Here is a 19,388-nt window from a genome sequence, read left to right as displayed (position 1 = left end):
TTTTTGTGCCCTCAATATAGTAAATTGTGGTTTCAATATAGTAATTTGTGGCCTCAGTATGGTAAATTGTGGCCTCAAAATAGTAAATCATGGCCACAATATAGTAATCTGTGGCCTTAATATGGTAAATTGTGGCATCAGTGTAGTAATTTGTGGCCTTAATATGGTAAATTGTGGCATCAGTGTAGTAATTTGTCACCTCTATATAGTAATTTTGGCCTCAGTATGTTAAATTGTGGCCTCAAAATAGTAAATCATGGCCACAATATAGTAATTTGTGGCTCCAATATAGTAATTAATGGCTTCAATATAGTAACTAGTCGTCTCAGTATAGTTTTTGTGGCCTCAATATAGTAATTAGTGGTCTCAGTATAGTTTTGGTGGCCTCAATGTAGTAAATTGTGGCTTCAATGTAGTAATTTGTGGCCCCAGTATAGTAATTTGTGGCTTCAGTATAGTAACTAGTGGTCTCCATATAGTTTTTGTGGCCTCATTATACTAATTAGTGGCCTCAATATAGAAAATTTCAATACACTTCAATTTAGTAATTTGTGGCCTCAGTATATTAATTTGAGGCCACGCCTTAGTAAAAATAATCACTGTCTCACCTTACGGTCTCTGTATGGCTGTGTTAAAAGAGTTAATCTGTGAATTCATTGTAAGCCGTATGAGTAAAACCTAAAGAGTTCTATGAAAAATGGGTTTATTTGCATCATTCACTCTGTAAGAGTCCCGCTTTGTTGCCTTTGGCGCCCCCTGCAGGCGAGCGAGCGGAAGTAGAAATAGCCGCTTAAGGAATGCAAGGGGAGGAGGAAGAGACCAACAGACAGAGAGAGAAGGAGGAAGTAAAAGACGGGAGCGGCGGCGTTTAGCCTCTAAAAACCATCTTAAACTATCGACAAACTCTCTGAAACCCGGGACGCTTTGTCCTGTGAGCAGAAGGCCGTCGTTTAATGCCGTGTTTTGGTGGAGAGGAGCAGCGTTTCGTGTAGACGATGGGAGTGGGGGATCCAAACAAGATGGTAGGTGCCAACTGAACTTTACCCGTTTAACGTTAGGGTGAAAAGCGTTAACGGACGCGGAGCGATTTTCTTGGTCGACTACAGAAGAAATAAAGTTGATTTTTTTGGTTTAAAGACAAGTTTATCCTCAAAATCTTCGAGGCAGAGAAGTCGCGGAGGCGCGGCTGGTTCTTCGGGTTGAGCTGACGAAGTTTATGTTGGCTGCTGATTCGAATTTTCCGTTCCACCTTAAATGGTGCAGCAGTTACATTCTGGCGCCTCAGCCTACTGTAGTAACTGCTGCCCCATTTAAGGTGGAACGGAGAGTTCGAGCGAGAACACAGCTTGAAGTTCCTGTTTTGCTCAGAAGGGCTTTCTCAAGTGCTGGAAGACTCACTGTGGGGCTGTTTCCTCCTTCAGCTGCTGCTCTCCTGATTTACTCTCCTTCGCCTGGAGCTGAGGCAGTAATGACAGCTTTATCAGAGAGCTCTGTTTGCCCAGGTGGATTGAGCATCTGAGGCTGTGTGTTGTGTGTGTGTGTATGTGTGTGTATGTGTGTGTATGTGTGTGTGTATGTGTGTGTGTATGTGTGTGTGTTGTGTGTGTGTGTGTGTGTATGTGTGTGTGTGTATTACAGCAGTACACTCACTTAGGCATGTAGGAGAACAAGGCCTAGCAGGGTTCTCCATGGCTGTGGCCAAACTAGTTAAAAAGTGCTGATTGCCTAACAAGTCCTGGTTCTCAAGTGGTGAAGCCTCAAACAAGGCTGCTTTTTACATTAATATTAGATTAAAGTGAGTGTTTCAAAGTATAATGTATTTTATATGTACTTATAAGTGTTTAAATTTGTACTATAACTATATAATTGATATAAAAGGTGGTTACAACTCACTAATTCACATATATACAAGTGTAAATGTAATCGTGTGCTTAATCCTATTTAGTGGGGGTGCCCAGACTTTTGTCTTGGGGGCCAAAGCTGGGCCAATGGGACAAAAACATAAAACAATATACAAATAAAGAAGGTGGGCAGGTTTTAAATGAATTTTTTGAATCGTGTCATGTTATAAATGACACCACTGAGCTACAGATATGCAGATATATGTGTAATTACACAACATTAATGATATTAAATGCTAGTTTTAGGCCAGAACACTACCTGAACATGAATGTGCTGTTGGCCTGTTATTTTGTATTTCGCACATAAAAATAATTGTCATCTCTGAAATGCTGGTTGGTGAAACACCCCCCGCCTGCCCACCTCTAAGTTCTCATGAAACATCTTAAAACCACGCCCAATAACATTTATGCATATAAAATAATGTGCTTTGAATCATGAATTTTATAATGTGAAACTGTTTTGTTACTAAAATGTTTTAAAAATACAATGTTTAAAGGAAGTTATGGTACAAGTATAGTAAATGTATAGTTCTCTCATTGAAGGAGGGAGCTAAAAGCCTTAACATATCATTTTGCCATATGTGTGTGTGTGTGTATGTGTATATATATATATATATATATATATATAAATATATAAATAAACAATTTTCTTGGGTTCCTCAGACATGGTAGTCTATGTACATAACTCATTCAAAGATTTGGAGTCACTAGCCACATTAATATTCTTTTGACTTACTTTACTATATATATATATATATATATATATATATATATATATATATATATATATATATATATATATATATATATATATAGTAAGTGATTTTGGGCCATTTCTTCTGATCATTTGTCTTTATATTTTGACAAAAAGGAAAAAAAAAAGTTTTTTATCCTCATTTAAGTAACTTTAAGTATATGTAGTACTTGAAGTTCCAGAGTTCTGGAGTTCCAGAGTTTTTTCTCTCCTACATTCAAGTTCTTTTGATTGAATTAAAGTAGACAAAACACCCCACAGTCAGGTTCACATGAATGTTATGTTGTGCAAATGTTTATTTCTAAAGTATTTTTTACCTTATTTGAGCGCTGTATTGTGGTCAGACAGGACTGTAGCGCTCTTTTCAGGACTCGTTCTCTGTTATGCGATAGCCCTCTGCCATTCTGGAGGCCTCACAGCCACAGGTACGGGATACGCAGTGACGTCCTTAGTTTCCTGGTAACCTTTTGTTTATGAGGGATCAAACTCTCCAGAGTGTCGGAGACACTCTTTCTCCTGCAGTCATGTTCTCTCACAACGCTTACCTGGACAATCCTTATGCTGCTACAGATATGGTAAATACTGGATAAAAATCATCATTTTTTAGCTACTGTGTTTCTGAATGCTCCTCTCTTTAATACAGTAGGTGATGATTACTGAGGTTTTGTGTTTGCGCTGTTGTTGTTGTTGACCCAGTTAAGCAGATGAAGCTAATCAGGACGCGGTTAATTCTTCTTACTAATTCTGTCAGGGCGTGAGAGCTAACACTTTTATCAGCACTTCTACCAGACCGTTATGCTGAACACTGTACCGTACTGTCGTACACTAAGTATAGAGCAACAGCATCGAGGCAAGCAACATGACGATGTGTTATCAGTACCACAAAATGGTTTCCTGGACAAATGCAGGGCATTATCAGTATTTCTACAATGATCAGCTGCACACTTTTCAAAATGGAGATTTGGACCATTTGCTAATTTCTGAGAAAGTCCTACCTTCTTTCATTATTATTGCTACATCTGTTCATACAACTAGGTAGGATCCGTAACACTTGTGCTAACAGTCTAAAAAGTACTGAAACAATTTCATTAAAAAATAAACAGGCTTTATGTTCCATACAGTTATACATGTTTGAGAACTGACAAAATATGAATGTAGACCAATTTAAAGCAAGCAGATTGATTCTGGAAGCCACGTTTACATTACTCAAACCAGGGAAAGCTAGTCAGAGCATGGTTAGCCTAGATGTTAAGAAGGACTTGTCCATTTTTACTAAAATTTGTTGACAGATCTTATGTAAAAGATTACAAAGAATGGCATAAGAACAAGAACATTAATATTAATCTTTATAAAAATATTTTAATCACAGATATGAGCGCCGTACAGTCCTTTTTAATCTTTGTTTATCAAGCTAAGTTAAGAAAAGCTAACTAGTTGGCTAACTAATCTTAACATTGTTCTGTAACGTTGTGTCATTAAATATCATATCAAAATATTTTTAGCAAATGCAGTAACCCAGATAAAGTTCTGTCTGTTAATAGTTTTGACACTGAGCTATGAGTTTGGTTTTCCACAAAGATGAACCCAAAACTTTTAAGATTCAGTAATGAAACAAAAACATGACCATTTCTTAGCCTTCATACTAATTTAATGTCACTGCCGTTCTCACCGCAGGTTTGTTGTGAGGAGTTCTGTTAGATTATTTGTAATTGTTTTAGTTTGTTTTTTTGATTTGGCACTACTGTCTTGGCTGTTCATTAAGTAGACCTAGGTTGTAACTTGTTAGTAAACCATAGAAACATTACGTACATAGATCGTGTGTATCGTGAAGTATTGCAGTTAAAGATAGGCAGTATGGCAAAACATCAAGATACAGACATCTTCACAGTGCATGATATATGTAAAGATATTTTGCTTTTCTGAGGTTTGTGAATGAGTTTATTGAATAAAATCAGCACCAGTAAAACAGCACTGCCACATTTTAAAAAGGTTGTGAAGAAACTAGATACAATATTTTTTTTTAAATAAACAGTACAAAAAAAAAAGAACTGGAAAAATTAAACAATCGGTAAAAATACAACAAAATAGGATGATGTCATAATGGGCTGACATCCAATCAGCTGCAGTTATTCAATGTTTTAGAAGTATTGAACATACTCGTGTTTGGAAAAAAGTACTGTGATGTAAATTGTCACAGTAACAATAACATATCGTCTTGCCCACCGCTAAGTGCAGTTGCCCACCCTTACAAGAGCCTCTTCATCACTGTAGTTTTTACTGAGGGTGTGTATGTAGGCTACCAAAACATGAGCAGTAGTTGAGCTGTTCAGTTCTGCAATAGCAGCCAGACTTGTTTGCATTGTTCTTTTATAGCCAGAGTCATGCTACATCAGGTGTGGGTAGTCTGTACAGGTCTTGCAGTGACGTCTATTTTTGGCCCAGGAGAAACTTCCTTACATGTGACAGCTCTGCGTCAAGTCTGTTCTGGGGAATACACATTCCGCAGAGCATTCATATGTAAGGAAGACTTAAAAAAGCAATGACGTTAATCAGGTGAAGTTGGGAAAATTTATAGTGTTGTCCCTACTGAGATCAATCGGCCTCTGATATTGTTGCAGTTACCGTTTAATCTGTGTGACGGTCACTAAACTAGGCATCATTTAACCTGCAATTAACATCTTGTGGAGTAGCTTCAGTGTAGAGGACAACTTTTTCTTTCGCATAATAACTTTGCTGAACACGTTTTTTTGTTTGTATATGATTTGTTTTGTTTTTAACTTTTTCCACTAGCTCGGACGTTTTTCATCATCAACTGAGAACACGACCATGAGACTTTGTATTGCTGTGGTGGAGTTCACTTCATACCACAATAGTAAGGTTTATGAAGGCCATGGGTCAGGACACTTCTTACCGTGGTAGTGGAGTTTAACAAGGCTGTGTGCCGGGACATTTCTTACCACGGTTGTGGAGTTCTAACAGGGCTGTGAGTCGCGACACTTCTTACCATGATAGTTGACTAGCAAGCTGGGTCACTTTTCACTGCCGTAACAAAGTTTGTTTGGACCAAACTTTGAGATGGGCAGTTTGCATCATGACAACAGAATTTGAATTGGCCCCAAACTGGGTAACGTTTAATTGCGGTAACAAAGTTTGTCTGGGCCGCTAGCCAGGTCACTTTTCGCCGTGGCAGTGGAGTTTGACTAAGGGGCAAGCCGGGTCAGTTTTCAATGTGGTAGCAGAGTTTGACTAGGCCACGAGCTGGTACACTCCTCACCGTGGTAAGAGTTTTTCTAGTGCCTAGCTAGGGACTTTTTATCATCACAACAGAGTTTAAACTGGCTTTCAAAATGGGTCACATTTCTCTGTAAATATACGAATGGATATTTTTTAAATGCACTGGAATAAATGGATAATATACTTATTAGAATTGAGGCCGGAGTTGATAACAGGAACGTACACAGGGAAACAAGTGTTTATCTTTTGATTGTTCTACAAGGAGATAAAAATGTGGAAATTACAAAAGTAACTAACATTTGAAACAGCGTTCTGTATGCTGTCTGGCAACGGTGCCCAATTGTTTCAGTACTTTTGACTACTGATGATTGTTTTGTTTGGTGATTTATTTATTCTTGATACTGTTTGTGTTGTCTCTGAATGCAGTCATTTCCCTGAGTGTAGATTGATGACGCTTGAAGAAGAAGGAAAAAGAGAGAGAACAAAGGCTTTGTTCACAGAGAATACAACGATAGCTTGTGTATAATTTGTAATGCCTCAATAAACAGAAAATAAAAAAGAAAGTACAGCATGTTTCAAATAAAGTGGCAGTGAGTGGAAGTACATAGTAGGTGTTTCTAATAAAGTGGCCAGTTAGTAGAAGTACAAGGTGGGTGTTTCTAATAAAGTGGCCAGTGAATATGCCCTTATAACATTCATTGAAAACTCTCCCTGTCCTGTAGGAGCAGGGGGCCGCGGCAGGTCCCGTGGAGGAAGTGGACCGAGTCAAGACCCTGCAGTCTCAGGTGGATGGTGTAAAGGACATCATGACCCAGAACGTGGATCGGATCCTGGCCCGCGGTGAACGCCTGGACGATCTGATGGACAAGTCTGAGGACCTGCAGGCTGGGGTGAGCGGTTCCTCTGAGGAAAAAGAAGTGCATGCATTCCAAATATGAGCTGCAGGCTTTGTTTTCTCGTCTCAGTATGTGTATCTTTCTGAATAGCAGGAAATGTTTTTATGGGCCCTTAGTAAGCTTCCTTATTGTAAGTGTAATCAAACCAACCTTAGACAAATACACCAGAAAATCCTTTATTAATTTAGTTTATCTCTTTCTGTCTGTTAGTTTAATTGCATTTGTGTTATTGTCTGGCTGTTTATTTTTGTCAGAAAAATGTAAGTTCAAGTTTGTGCTCCCAAAACTGAAGTCCTTCCTCCGTGTAATCATTTTCTAACAGTCTGGAACAGATGTGCGTAGTCTAAACCCAAACTGAAGTAGAAGTGTTACTTTACTGAAACAATGTAATGCAAAGGTTTAGCACAAACTAACTAAAAAAGCTCAAGTGCTGTAAAATTTCCAGTAGCACTGCAGTGTAACTTCTTGGCACATTTAGCATCTGTTAGCATAAGTGGGTAGTTAAAGGGCATGAAAAAGTTATATGCAGCTTAGTGGTGGGCTGGATATTACAATGCGTTAATCAGGTTCTTAGGCAGGTAAAGTCATCTGATTGATTAATTAGAGGAAATCCACAAACAGCTTCTTTGCAACACACTAAAGTTCCTGCATCACTAAGTTCAGTAGTGGGTGTATTCATCATGCTAATCAGTCAGATTTTCAGCCCTGTGAACGCAAGAATTGTCATCTTAGAATACAGGAATAGGAATGTTATGTTTCTCAGTAAGATGATGAGCAAAAGGCAAAAACTCGGTTGTCCAGCAGCTCAGTGTCGGCACTGTGGTTCAAATTTACTGTCACCTCAACCAAAGAACCCGTTCCACATAATTAAAACACCCCCAGAATATCACAGAGCTCCTCCAGCTTGAACCACACCTTGAACACAGTCCTCATTGAAGGCTTTCTGAGGTCTGCGATGAACGCGACGCTGAGTATCATTCACATACAGGCAGAAACTAGATTCATCTGGCCGGATAACACATTTCCGGTCATGAACAGTCCAGTTTTTTCTCTTCATCCACTGTAACTGGGAAGCTTTGTGAGCAGAAGTGAGCAAAAGCCTTTTGCAAGCCACTCTGCTCCATATGTTCATGGTAAGCAGTTCCCTGCAGCGTGTTCTTTCAGAAATTGGTTGTGAAGAACCTGCACTGACTTCTAGAAGCAATTCTTGCCTGGAAGTGAAACGATTTTTATTCACAAGCAGTGAAACACGCCGAATTTCCTGTAGACTGGGATTTTTGCAATTGCTGGTCGACTCTGTGTCCGTACGCTTAGATACGCCTACAAATTCAGCTACTTCCTTCACACTGTGGCCTTTGGCACGCCCAAATGCAATCACTCCTTTTTGCCAATCATTAACATCTGCTTTGCAACCAATTTTTAACACGTCGAACGAGACATTCACTGCACTGTACCACCTTTTCTCAATCTATGAATCCTGTTGCACACCCCGCAGGTATTTATAGCCTGATCATCCTCGTGCAGCCCCATCTACAGGAGCCTGAAGTTACTACCACCTTAAACATGCAAAGTGACCTAATTTTTTTGTCCAGGGAGCTTATTTAATGCTTCATCAACTTTACTGTTTTTGTAAATATATGCCCATTCTGAAATTGATGACTGCGACACCTTCCACAAAAGTTGGGACAGGGGTGATTTAAGACTAGGAATAACAGGTGATGCAGTCATGCATGAGTATAAAAAGAGCATCCACAAAGGGCCTAGTCCTCTGGATTGAGGCTCACCACTTTGCTAGAAAACTGCGTCAACAAATAATGCAGTTTAAAAACAGCGTTCCTCAACACGTTTGCAAGGATTTCAGATATTTCACCCTCTACAGTGCATAATATCATCATGAGATTCCGAAAATCCGGAGAAATCTCTGTGCGTAAAGGACAAGGCCACAATTGAATGCCTGTGACTTTCAACCCTTCAGACAGCACTGCATTAAAAACCAGCAGTCATCATGTTCATCCTTGCATCTACAAGTGCAGGTTTAGACTGTACAAGGCAAAGCAGGCTTATTCATATAGCACAAAAACAATTAAATGTGCATTACATAAATAAAAGCAAAGAGAACATCAAAAGGAAAAATAAAGGCAAAAATCTGTAGTGATCTAGTCTTTTCCAGCAGCCCGTGTTAGGAAGATTACCACCCTTTACTGGAAAAATGAAAGCCATAATAAGAATATACTTTGAAGTAATACACAAAACCTCTAAATAATCAGTATTTGGGAAAACAGTTTTTACATTTAACCTCCAAGAGAGTAAAATAAACTTGGATAACCAAAGCACTGATATCTAATACTTGGACCTTCTCCAGCACCCCAGAGTAGTCCCTACTTTCTGTATGCAAGCAAATGAGCTTTTCATATTCACTTTCTCTGTGCTTTAACACGTTAATTTGTGTGCATTACTGCATGTAAACATGTAGTAAATATGACCCGAACGCTGACGGTATTCACCATGTTCTCGCAGGCACAGAACTTCAAGCAGACGTCTCAGAAGGTGGCTCGTGCGTATTGGTGGAAGAATGTGAAGCTGATCTTGGTAATCGTCGTGGTCGTCGTTATCATTGTGCTCATCATCGTCCTGCTGGCCACCGGAGTGATTCCAACCAGCGGGTCCGCGCCTGCACCGCCTACACCGCCTACACAGAAACCACCAAAGTGATGTGATTCAGAACCATGTTAAAGCGATGGTTCGGCCAAAAATCAAAAGCACACGATACACTAAATGTAGTTGAAGACATGTTTAGTGACGAACTGTTCTCTATATCAATGGACAAAGTAGTATTTTATCTGTAGTTTCATCATCAAATAACACAATATAGGTGCGATAATTTAGGCATGCATATATCCTGTAAGACTTCTTGTTAGCCACTAAATTTGGGATAAAGGGTGAAAAATGTGCAGGTTTTTGATTTTTGGCCAAACAGTCTCTTACATATGTAGCTATAAAAGCCCACATGTACACACATCCATTCCTAAAGACATAAACATGCATACGAAGGTCGTCCTCCTCCCAAAGTGCCACAGGACATGCAGGTTTTTGTGCCAATCCTGTATGGACGCACCTACCTCAGCCCTATTAAATGTTGAGAAGCCTCTGAATGTTATAAGTCATATGCAACATATTGATTTTCTATGTGAAAAAACATTAACACATCCTGTACAGAGAACACACTTGAATATTTCATTTTATGCAAATTTGAGGGCACAATTTTTACATATTTAGTTTACATATTGGGGGGAGAAATAAAACCAAAAATTTTAAAATGTGCCATAACTTTTACACAGGCCACATTTTATGTTTTATTTTTATTTCCAATGTGTTAAACTGAGCAAATAAACAGTAATATGAGGATGTGTTAACCAACATCAGTCAACATGTAATTCGACCAGGGGGGCCTAGACTTTGGTATACAACTCTATGTGTGTCAGATCAGGATTAAACTAAATCCTGCAAGACTGTGGCACAACCGGAGGAGCGACATCCATCTGTCATAAATGCTGGTTTTACATGAATTCTTTAAAAAATTCCTTTTATTTGCACGTTTTTGCTCAGACAGTCACAGTGCTCTGGTTTTTGACCGTCTGCTGTGGTTACAGAGCTTCCAATCCACGGTTCTGCAGTTTAAAGGCCTTTAAACAGAAGCTTTGAAGCAGTACTTTCCTCGCTGTTGCTAACATTGCTGACAGTGAATGAAAGCTAGAGCAGGGTAGCATTAACTTCTTTCCAAAATGCAATTGTCTCAGTTTCATTCATTGTTAGCAATGTTAGCATTCTAGTGGAAAATATTCCTTTAATATGGTTTAGCGGTACCAAGTTCATCATCACCAGACTCCTGCTTCACAGTGATGCATGCTGTTCATTTGGCATGCTAATGCTATAAACAGTGCCTGGTGTTCAGTGTAAACCTGATGTTACATATTTAGAAAAACCTGATTTTACTCATGAATTATAGGCTATTTATTAGACCACACACATCGAATCCATCTTGAAATGGCCCTGAATGCTGGAAGTTAACATTCACAAGATTTGGGAATATAGAGACATTAGCGCTGAATGTTTCAGTAAGTTACGTATTGTCACTGTCCCAAAACATGAATTTTAATACAGCACCTGTTCTTTACAGTGTATAAACGTATTATGACCAACAAAAATGCTCCAAAATTACTTGGAATAAAATTTTCTTATATTAACTTACATTAAAATTGAGTAACATTTCTGTGAAGTTGCCATTACCACCTGTTTAGTGGTGTTGTTTTGGACCGTGATGATATTCAAGAAATATATATATATATGGAAATGAACCCTTTATGGTACTTATAAGAAGTTTTGTATTGAAAATACACACAAGTTCAAGATGAATTTTGGGATTTCGCGTTATTTGCTAAAAGCTCCATACTGAAAATTTGTGGAAATTAACCCTGAATGCTTTTATTATTTTCTTTTTTTTTCTTTTTCTTTTTTTGGAGGGGGGGTTACGATTCGTAAGGTTGACTGTTGCTTATATGTAAATTCAGTTCCCTTCTTTTCTGTTATTCATGACTTTAAAGTAGACAGCTTTTCCATTTTGCTCCAGGCTAGTTTTGGAGTTCCTCCAAAGACATGAAGTGAGATGCTAACTCATGCTACTGGATGTCTACAGCGAAGACATGAAATCTTCAGAGGGTCATCACAAATGTGTGTGTGTACATGTGTGAACTGAATGAAGTTACTGTATGAAAAGTTCACGAGCATCATCTTACCTGCTTTGTTTCTTTAGCCGTTTGAATGTGTTTCATGCTGTGGTGACCCCTGGGGAAGGGCAGACTTTGAACAATACTGCAATTTTGCACTTTGGCTCAGTGCGTTCCTGCTGTGGGTAAAATATTGTTTTTAGTTTGTTAAGCTTATTGTGTGCAATTCAGTCACTGATGTATTTTTTCATTTTTTTCTCCTCAGTGCTATGAAGGAAACCCCTGACCTCTTTATATTCCTTTTGTGGGTGGCTAAAAGTTTCGATTCAGACAACTTTGCACGCCTCTTCAGTTCAAATGCTGAGGGTGGGTTACACCAACAAGTTAAGTCGAACAGAGTTTTAGGGCTAATCAAGAGCTAATCCATTTTAAAATCTACGCTTATAGCCTTAATCTGTGGTTAAAACCCTGCCATGCCACCAGTTTTCATTGTCCGCCATGATGGATTTTCAGCAACAAACAAACAGCAACAACGATGTTCTTAATGCTAATCATTAAACTAACCTACACTGTTTTCAGTTTTAAAGAAAAGTAGCACAGGGCTTCACTAAAAACAAATAGGAAACTCACTTAATACATTTGCTTAGCTCACTATGTGGATCTACATGACAAGATCAAAGATCAGAGCAAAATCGAGGAGGTGGACAGGAAAGGAAGGTTCATTCAGCTATTCGGCTGCAGCTTCTGTTAAACAGTTTTCCAGCTAAAAGGTATGAAGTGAAGTGTTGCTGTGGTTCATTTATCTGTTTCTCTTAAACATCTTAAATGAACTGCCTCTTCAGTGTAAATTTAAGCTACGTGTGATCTAATGTGGATGTTTTTGCAGATTAATGTTGTACAGTACAGTAATAGTGTTAGTTTGCTACCTAGCTAGGTAAGCAGTGTTTGCTAAAAAGCTACCTACAGTGCAATACGCCAGTAACTGAGGCACTCTTTGGTTATCTATGCCAGTGATTGAGTGAGTAATGTTTCATATGCCAGCGAATGAGTGAAATACAGCAAAAACTGAGGTAAATCTGCCTTTGGCTAAGTGAAATTCAGCAAACGTTGAAGTAAATCTGCCATTGGCCAAGTTAAATGCAGCAGTAACTGAGGTAAATCGGCCAGCGGCCTAATGAAACATGGCAGTAACTGTAAAAATCTGCTAGTGGCTGAGCGAAATATGGCAATAACTGAGGTAAATCTGCCAGCGGCCGAGCATAAATTGACTATAACTGTGGTTAATCTGCCTTTGGCCAAGTAAAATACAGCAGTAACTGAGGTAAATCGGCCAGTGGCTGAGCTGAATAACCGTTTGTGAAGTGTAGATGGGCTTTGAGTAACTTTAAAATCCTGAATTACTCAAAACAACAGGCCACTCACCAGCTAGGAAAAAGTCTGTGAATGGAAGAGCAGGTAATGTTAGCATATCCAGATCACTGCTCCTTTTCTTGTTTGAGAGTTTGTGTGGATCCAGACTGTCAAAAAGGCCAACTTTTATAATTTCATAGTGGTTCGGCAACCCTCTGGAGTTGGTAAAAATATACTCCTTTCTCATTTGCTACCATTCAAAGCATGACAAGACTGAAAAAATGCCATAAAACAGCAATCTCAAAGCAATTATCAAAGATAAAAACCAGTATGACGGAATGACCCTATTATGCATCCATTCCCTAGCCCTACTGTGTCCGGAGGCTTGGCGTCAAGGGGAGCTGTTTAGCCAGCTCAGAGAAAACTTAAAGTATACATAAAACTTGTTGGTATATTTAGTTTGTATCCGGTCATTTACATCATATACATGCAGTTTGTAACTGCAACTTACCTTCATTAGTGAGATCCTGCTGGTGTACGTTTCTTCTGTTTCACTAATGCACACGAAAGTTACTTGAGTGCTAATAGCGCCCCCTTGTGGAATTTTCAGCCTGTAAACCATCAGTAACAGAGGGTTACAAGCATGTTTTCTGAGGTGCTTTATATATTGTCACTGTCAAATTTGAAAGCTCCAGTCACCCTTGGCACTGTGTTAAAATTTTATAACGAACGGACCAACAGAAAAAGTCAAAAAACATTTTGGAGATACAAGGTTTCGTTCTGATAGCAGCGATAAATAGTTTCACTTGTTTATACAAGTTGTTGCCAAGTTGCAAGTTTGAATTTGTCCCCTGAATGAAGTTTAAATCTGAGTTTAAAGTAATTGTGCAACTGGATCAAATTTAATCTTTCCGGGATTAAAATGACGGTTTAAATGTAACCTTGATTTATTGTTAAACAAGGTTTAAAGTTGGTATTAATATATAAACCTTGATTCAGTCCAAGGTCAAACTTAATCTCTATTGGTGCAGCCCTCCCTCAATCTCCAGATGACTTTGATGATAATGTTGAACTTTTGTCATAAATCTCACCAAGTTGAGCAGTAAAGCCAATCGCTAACACTTCACTCTAACCCTGCGACATAACATTGTCATGGAATGGAAGATGTATAATGTTATATGCTGTTATGGCGGATTATGTCCAGTAATATAACAGTATTGTGATACTGGTAATTGTTATGACCTCTTATGTAACATGGAAATATTTGCTGTGTACTCTAGTTTGCCGTCATGACATCAAACATTTTGGCGTCTGTCATTGTCATTAACAGTAATGCCAACATTGCATTGCGATATTACTTGACATTATCTGTTATGACAGCATTCGACTATTGACATGACATGGTTAAGGAATGGTTAAGTCAGTGTTATGTAGCAGGGATCAAGTAAAGTGATACCAACTTAAGTCTCACATTGGCTCTGCTTGGTTTCTCCATCGACGCCCTGCTGTGGAGATCTGGAGAGGTCAAACGTCTGGCTTTTGTAAATAGTTTGAATAGTCTCATCTGTCTCTCTTTTTTTCTGCTAAATCTCCTGCTGTAGTCTTCATAGAATGTTACATATTCACGTTTATTTATTGTTTAATTTTATTTCCCAGCAGTTTTAGGTGTCTTATTATTACTAATCATCATTTAAATCGAGAAGTGATTGTTACAAGTATAAAGTGCCTTCGATTTTTATCTCGAGTCCTAATCTTGGAGTCACTTGGTAGCCTTAACAGTGTCTTCCACACCAAAATCGTTATGTGCTGCTTTATCTGCCCATCAGACCACCTGATTTCGCTAATTTGGTTTTTCTCTTTATTTACTTCCTTGTCTTTGTGTAAACAGCTGGTGTTGTACGGTTGGAATAAACCCTTGTAGACACATCAGTGATTATTATGTTCTTCAAAGGAAACCTAGGATTTGTAGGTCAATAAATTTTGAAAGCTTCAAATCTGAAGATTGATGTTTTTAAAATAAACAGTTAATATGCAATTAAAATGGGTCTTCAGCTTGTTTTATTTCCACATGCCCACTTTTTAAGAGAATTCCACAGATTTTTGGTTAATGTATGCAAAATAAATGGTTAAGAAGTAAATCTATGCTATGAATGAGAAGATTTCGGCCTAAAGCAAGTTTTTAAAAGCCTGTTCATAGTGGAGATGCAGGGTGCAATAGTCCACAAAAACATATTAAATATACAAACTCAGAAGACTTATAAATCAGAAGTAGGTTCACTAGTGGTTTTGGATAGTAAATAAAATGGCTATATATGTGTTGTAGACATGGTGACCCCTGGTTCCCATCACCACCACTGTAAAGAAAACATACAGTCTGTAAGTGGAATAGTGAGTATGTAGCTTGTGTGAGGTACAACAGTTAAGTAGAGTTATAACTTTTACATAATAATCACTTTATCTGCTCAGACTAACATCAGTGAACCACAAAAATGTATATTCCTAATGAAATTACTGGTAAAACAATACCTAAACATTCACAGTTCACACTTCAGTAATAGCTCCACCTTGCTAGTCTACAGTTAGCCGCTGTAGCTCATCTGTTGAGTTTGTGTTGGCCTCATTTTTGACCACAGAGCCATTTCTGACTGGATATTTTGGAGTGGTCGACTCATTTTGGAGCTGGTTTATAGAAGAAGCTCCAGACTGGGCAAAACCTCAGCTTGGGCAGAAGTTAGCCAGCTGACTAATGGGCTACTGAAGTTAGCTGTCTAGCTAAAGAGTTGGTGTGGTAGCTCCCATTAGCATTAGGTAATGTATGTTTGTTAGCGCAAAGAGAAGGAGTGCTAATGCAGTGAAAATAATTACATAAAATTGGAAAGCTTAATTCTTTCTGTATCAAATTTTTTACCTGAAGTCCAGTTAGCTGTCTGGCTAAAGTGTTTCTGAGGCAGCTCCCGTTAATATTAGGTAGAAGTGTTTTAGCGCAAATGATTATTCCTTCAATTGATTATATATGGTTAGTAAAACCATGTTTAGCAAGTGTTCTCTCAGAATAAAAGGTTCAGGGTTAGAGTTTGGGATACTGTTAGCTACACCCTCAGCTTTAGCTAGCTAACACGTACAGACAGAAGTTATTATACTGAAGCTCGCTAACATGGCTGGAGGGTGTAGCTAACCATATCCCAAACCCTAATTTTGACAGTTTACACTAGCTAAAATTAGTTCGACTGACCATAACTATGACTAGACTATATTCTGAAAGAACTATGTACACTAAACATGGTTGGGGAAGTAACTATGACCCTAGCCTTAACCATTTTATTGTGAAAGAGCCATTTACAGTAGCTAATGTGATTGGTGAACTAATTTACCACATTTACCGTGTTATTTACTTAATGTGAGCTACCTCACCATCGCTTAAGCTAGCTAGCCTAGATAGCTGGAGAGCTAGTTGTCTAACATTTGCTCAAACTGAGGCCTTTTCCAAGCTAAGCCTTTCCCCAGCATGGGGCTTGTAGCCTCAGCTGGATGCTGCTGCAGATGTTTTCCATATGTGTGCACTGATGTAAGTTTGCCACAAGAGGGAGACAAAACATGCCAAACAAGTCATGCAGTTCCCAGTCAATGTAGTTTAAGTGAGGATGTTTATATACCGTTTACATAAACTGGACCGCTTATAATCTGTACCAGTGACTTATTTATGATATGCAAAATTGCAAAATAGAAAAAACTGTGCACAGAGACACAGATTCATGTGTTTCTCTTATTTTGGAGACTCGCAAAACATAAGACCAGCATTATAAACATTAGTGAAATAAATGAACATTTTATTATCTTACAAATAATAAACTCTTTACTCTGTGGGGTTTGGGCTGGGGAGTGAGGGGTTATGACACATTAGGGGAAGCATTAACTACTTTCACTTCAGCAATACATGAAATGTGGTTTGCCAAAAAGAAGTTATTTCATATTTTATATTTCACGTTTTTTTCCCAATTATCTTAAACTAAGCGACGAAATAGAAACTGTGCACGAAAATTTGGATGTGCTTACTTTCACTTCAACAAAACATGTCATTTTTGACTGAGGGGGTTTTCAGAATTTCCGTACGATGGTTATATTGCATCAACATATTTGCTGCCCCAGAAGTCAGAGAACTGAAAGACAAGCGTATAGATTTAATACATTATCTGAATATTTAAGTTAATTCAACACTGTTTTAACCAATGTATGTATTTACCAATGAGCACTATCTGTCCAAAAGTTTGTAGACACCTCATCCAGCATTTCTTCTATCTTTTTTACAGTAAAAACATATAAGAATTCTTTTGGAAAGGCTTTACACTGGATGTGTACATGAACATTGCTGTGAGGATTTGATTGCATTCAGCCACAAGGTATTGGTACAGGTACTGATGTTGGATGATCAGTTCTGGATCGCTCCAACTCTTTCCAAAGGTATTGGATGGAGCTCCAGACAACACAGCCCAGTGCTGGGTGGGTATAAAGTCCTGGGCATGGTTACCTTAGGCTCATGTCCCATTCTAGTGGTCAGTGCTTTTCTAGGGAGATTATACAAGCTGAGAGATGATTTGGTCATTTGCCACATTCTGAAGGACAGTATTTGGTGATGAAGCATTGCTCACAGAGCATAATGCCGTACGGGAATCAGGCCAAACGAACCGTAAATGAAGCATAAAGTGGACTGAAAGGATCTGCCATGTCACATGGCAGACTGCGTAGGCCGGCCTGTTTCTGTACCAGGCGAGAGAAGTTGAATGTGCCATTGTCTCACTGGGAAGTGGAGAAAAGCCAGTAGTGATTCACAGAGCTGTAATACAAAATCATAAAAAAAAAATTACTGCTGTGAGTAAAAGTGAGTGAACACTGTGGCCTCCAGCCTGTTTTACAACTGCGTGGCCTGTTTTTTTTTTCTTTTCACTTTCATTTCTATCTTTCTTGCGGTTTTAAGGCCTTCCTGTTCTCTGCTGTCGACACACCTCTGAAAGCACATTCTTCTTTTGTAAGCATGAAGCCACGATGGAAAACAACATTGTGTTTTGTTTTTTTAGATGCTCTTTGTAGCACTTTCCACCTATAATCTTCAACTGTTATAATTAAGGCTGGTGAATCATTGTCAAACAGAAACTTCATTCCAGATATTCCTGATTTGCACCCACGTTAAATATCACACCTCATTAGGAAAAACAGCACACTGAGGGCTGCTTTCCTGGATTAATCCTAGTCTTGTATGTACAGAAGTCCAGAGAGGCTGTGTGATAGTTATGATTTCTGAACTGTTATCTTGAGATAGTGAGTTAACTATCTTGTGATCTGAAGATAATAAAGTTGTTATCTTGAGATAATGAGTTAACTGTCTTGTGATTTCAACATAACAAAGTTGTTATTTTGAGATAATAAGATAATTACCTTTTGAGTCTAGAGAGACCATGAGCTGTTGCTGTAATTTTATCTTGAGATCACTATATAGATAATTACCTTGTTACCTGAGGATAATAACTTTGTTATCTTGAGATCACTCATGATCTTAAGATAACATTTTTTATCATGAGATCATAAGATAGTTAACAAGTTAATTATCTTGTGAGTCCGGAGAGGCCATGAGCTGTTGCTGTCATTTTTTTTTTTGGATTGTTATCTTGAGATAATGAGTTAATTATCTTGTGATGTCAAGATATCTTGGGATGACAAGATAATTAACTTGTTAATTATCAAAGTTGTTATCTTGGGATCACAAGATAATTAACTCATGATCTTAAGAAAACAACTTTTGTTATCTTGAGACCACAAGATAGTTGACAAGTTAATTATCTTGTGAGTCCAGACAGGCCATGAGCTGGTTTTGTAATTTTCTGGATTGTTATTTTGAGATAACAATTATCTTGTGATCTAGAAGATAAGAACTTTGTTACCTTCAGATCACAAGATAATTAACTCATTATCTCAAGATAATAACTGCTGTCTTGAGATCACAAGATATTTAACAGATGATCTTAAGATAACAACTTTTGTTATCTTGAGATCACAAGATAATTAACTTGTTATCTCAAACTGACTTTCGTACTTTGAGCCCGAGCTTACAGTTAATCTTGAGGGTTTCAGTCTTGCGATGGGCCTCGATGGTATGGACCATTTTGCTGAACTCATTCAAACTGTGGTTCCACAGTAAAAATAAAACCTATTATAAAAATAAAAAATGAACAGTGAACACTCGCCAGAAGCTCAACAGAGTCACAACATATCACACAGAGCTGTGGGTTTCTCAAAAGTTCCTCCCACCTCCAGGACATTATCAGAATGGGGTCATGACTCATCATCACAGTGGGGTTTTCCTAGCCTTTAAACTGTAAAATGTCACCGAGACCACTGCGGTACCACTGTAGGAGGGGAGCCTACATGTTTACAACAGAGTAACTCACAGAGCAAACAACTCTAATGGTTCAACAGGTATTCTGGGACTGATTACAGATGCATTCGATTGCTTCCTCGTGGGATCTGAAAGTGTCCC

At 38.4% G+C, this 19,388-nt stretch overlaps 1 protein-coding gene across 2 annotated transcripts; it reads left to right on the top strand.

Moving 5' to 3' along the window:
* The first annotated feature begins 800 nt into the window (after positions 1 to 800).
* Positions 801 to 14,900, top strand: vamp8 (vesicle-associated membrane protein 8 (endobrevin)). 2 transcript variants are annotated; one of them, XM_036597906.1, is made up of 3 exons: positions 801 to 1,022; positions 6,618 to 6,779; positions 9,303 to 14,900. In XM_036597906.1, the coding sequence occupies exons 1-3, from the start codon at positions 996 to 998 to the stop codon at positions 9,495 to 9,497; spliced, it is 384 nt and encodes a 127-aa protein (XP_036453799.1). In that variant the 5' UTR covers positions 801 to 995; the 3' UTR covers positions 9,498 to 14,900. The 2 variants fall into 2 exon arrangements, with proteins under 2 accessions (XP_036453799.1, XP_036453798.1); XM_036597905.1 differs by having other exon boundaries at positions 6,612 to 6,779.
* Positions 14,901 to 19,388: the final 4,488 nt, after the last annotated feature.

The sequence above is a fragment of the Colossoma macropomum genome, unplaced genomic scaffold (assembly GCF_904425465.1).
Source record: "Colossoma macropomum unplaced genomic scaffold, Colossoma_macropomum, whole genome shotgun sequence".
In the NCBI taxonomy this organism is placed as follows: domain Eukaryota; kingdom Metazoa; phylum Chordata; class Actinopteri; order Characiformes; family Serrasalmidae; genus Colossoma; species Colossoma macropomum.
Note: the sequence above shows the minus strand (reverse complement) of the source record. Positions and strands in the feature narration are given on the sequence as shown.

Excerpts from the sequence above, each read along its gene's own strand:
- vamp8 (XM_036597905.1), top strand. The coding sequence starts at position 996 with ATGGGAGTGGGGGATCCAAACAAGATG. Across the intron at positions 1,023-6,611 it reads TGGGGGATCCAAACAAGATG|GAGCAGGGGGCCGCGGCAGG; the intron begins GTAGGTGCCAAC and ends CCTGTCCTGTAG. Across the intron at positions 6,780-9,302 it reads CTGAGGACCTGCAGGCTGGG|GCACAGAACTTCAAGCAGAC; the intron begins GTGAGCGGTTCC and ends ATGTTCTCGCAG.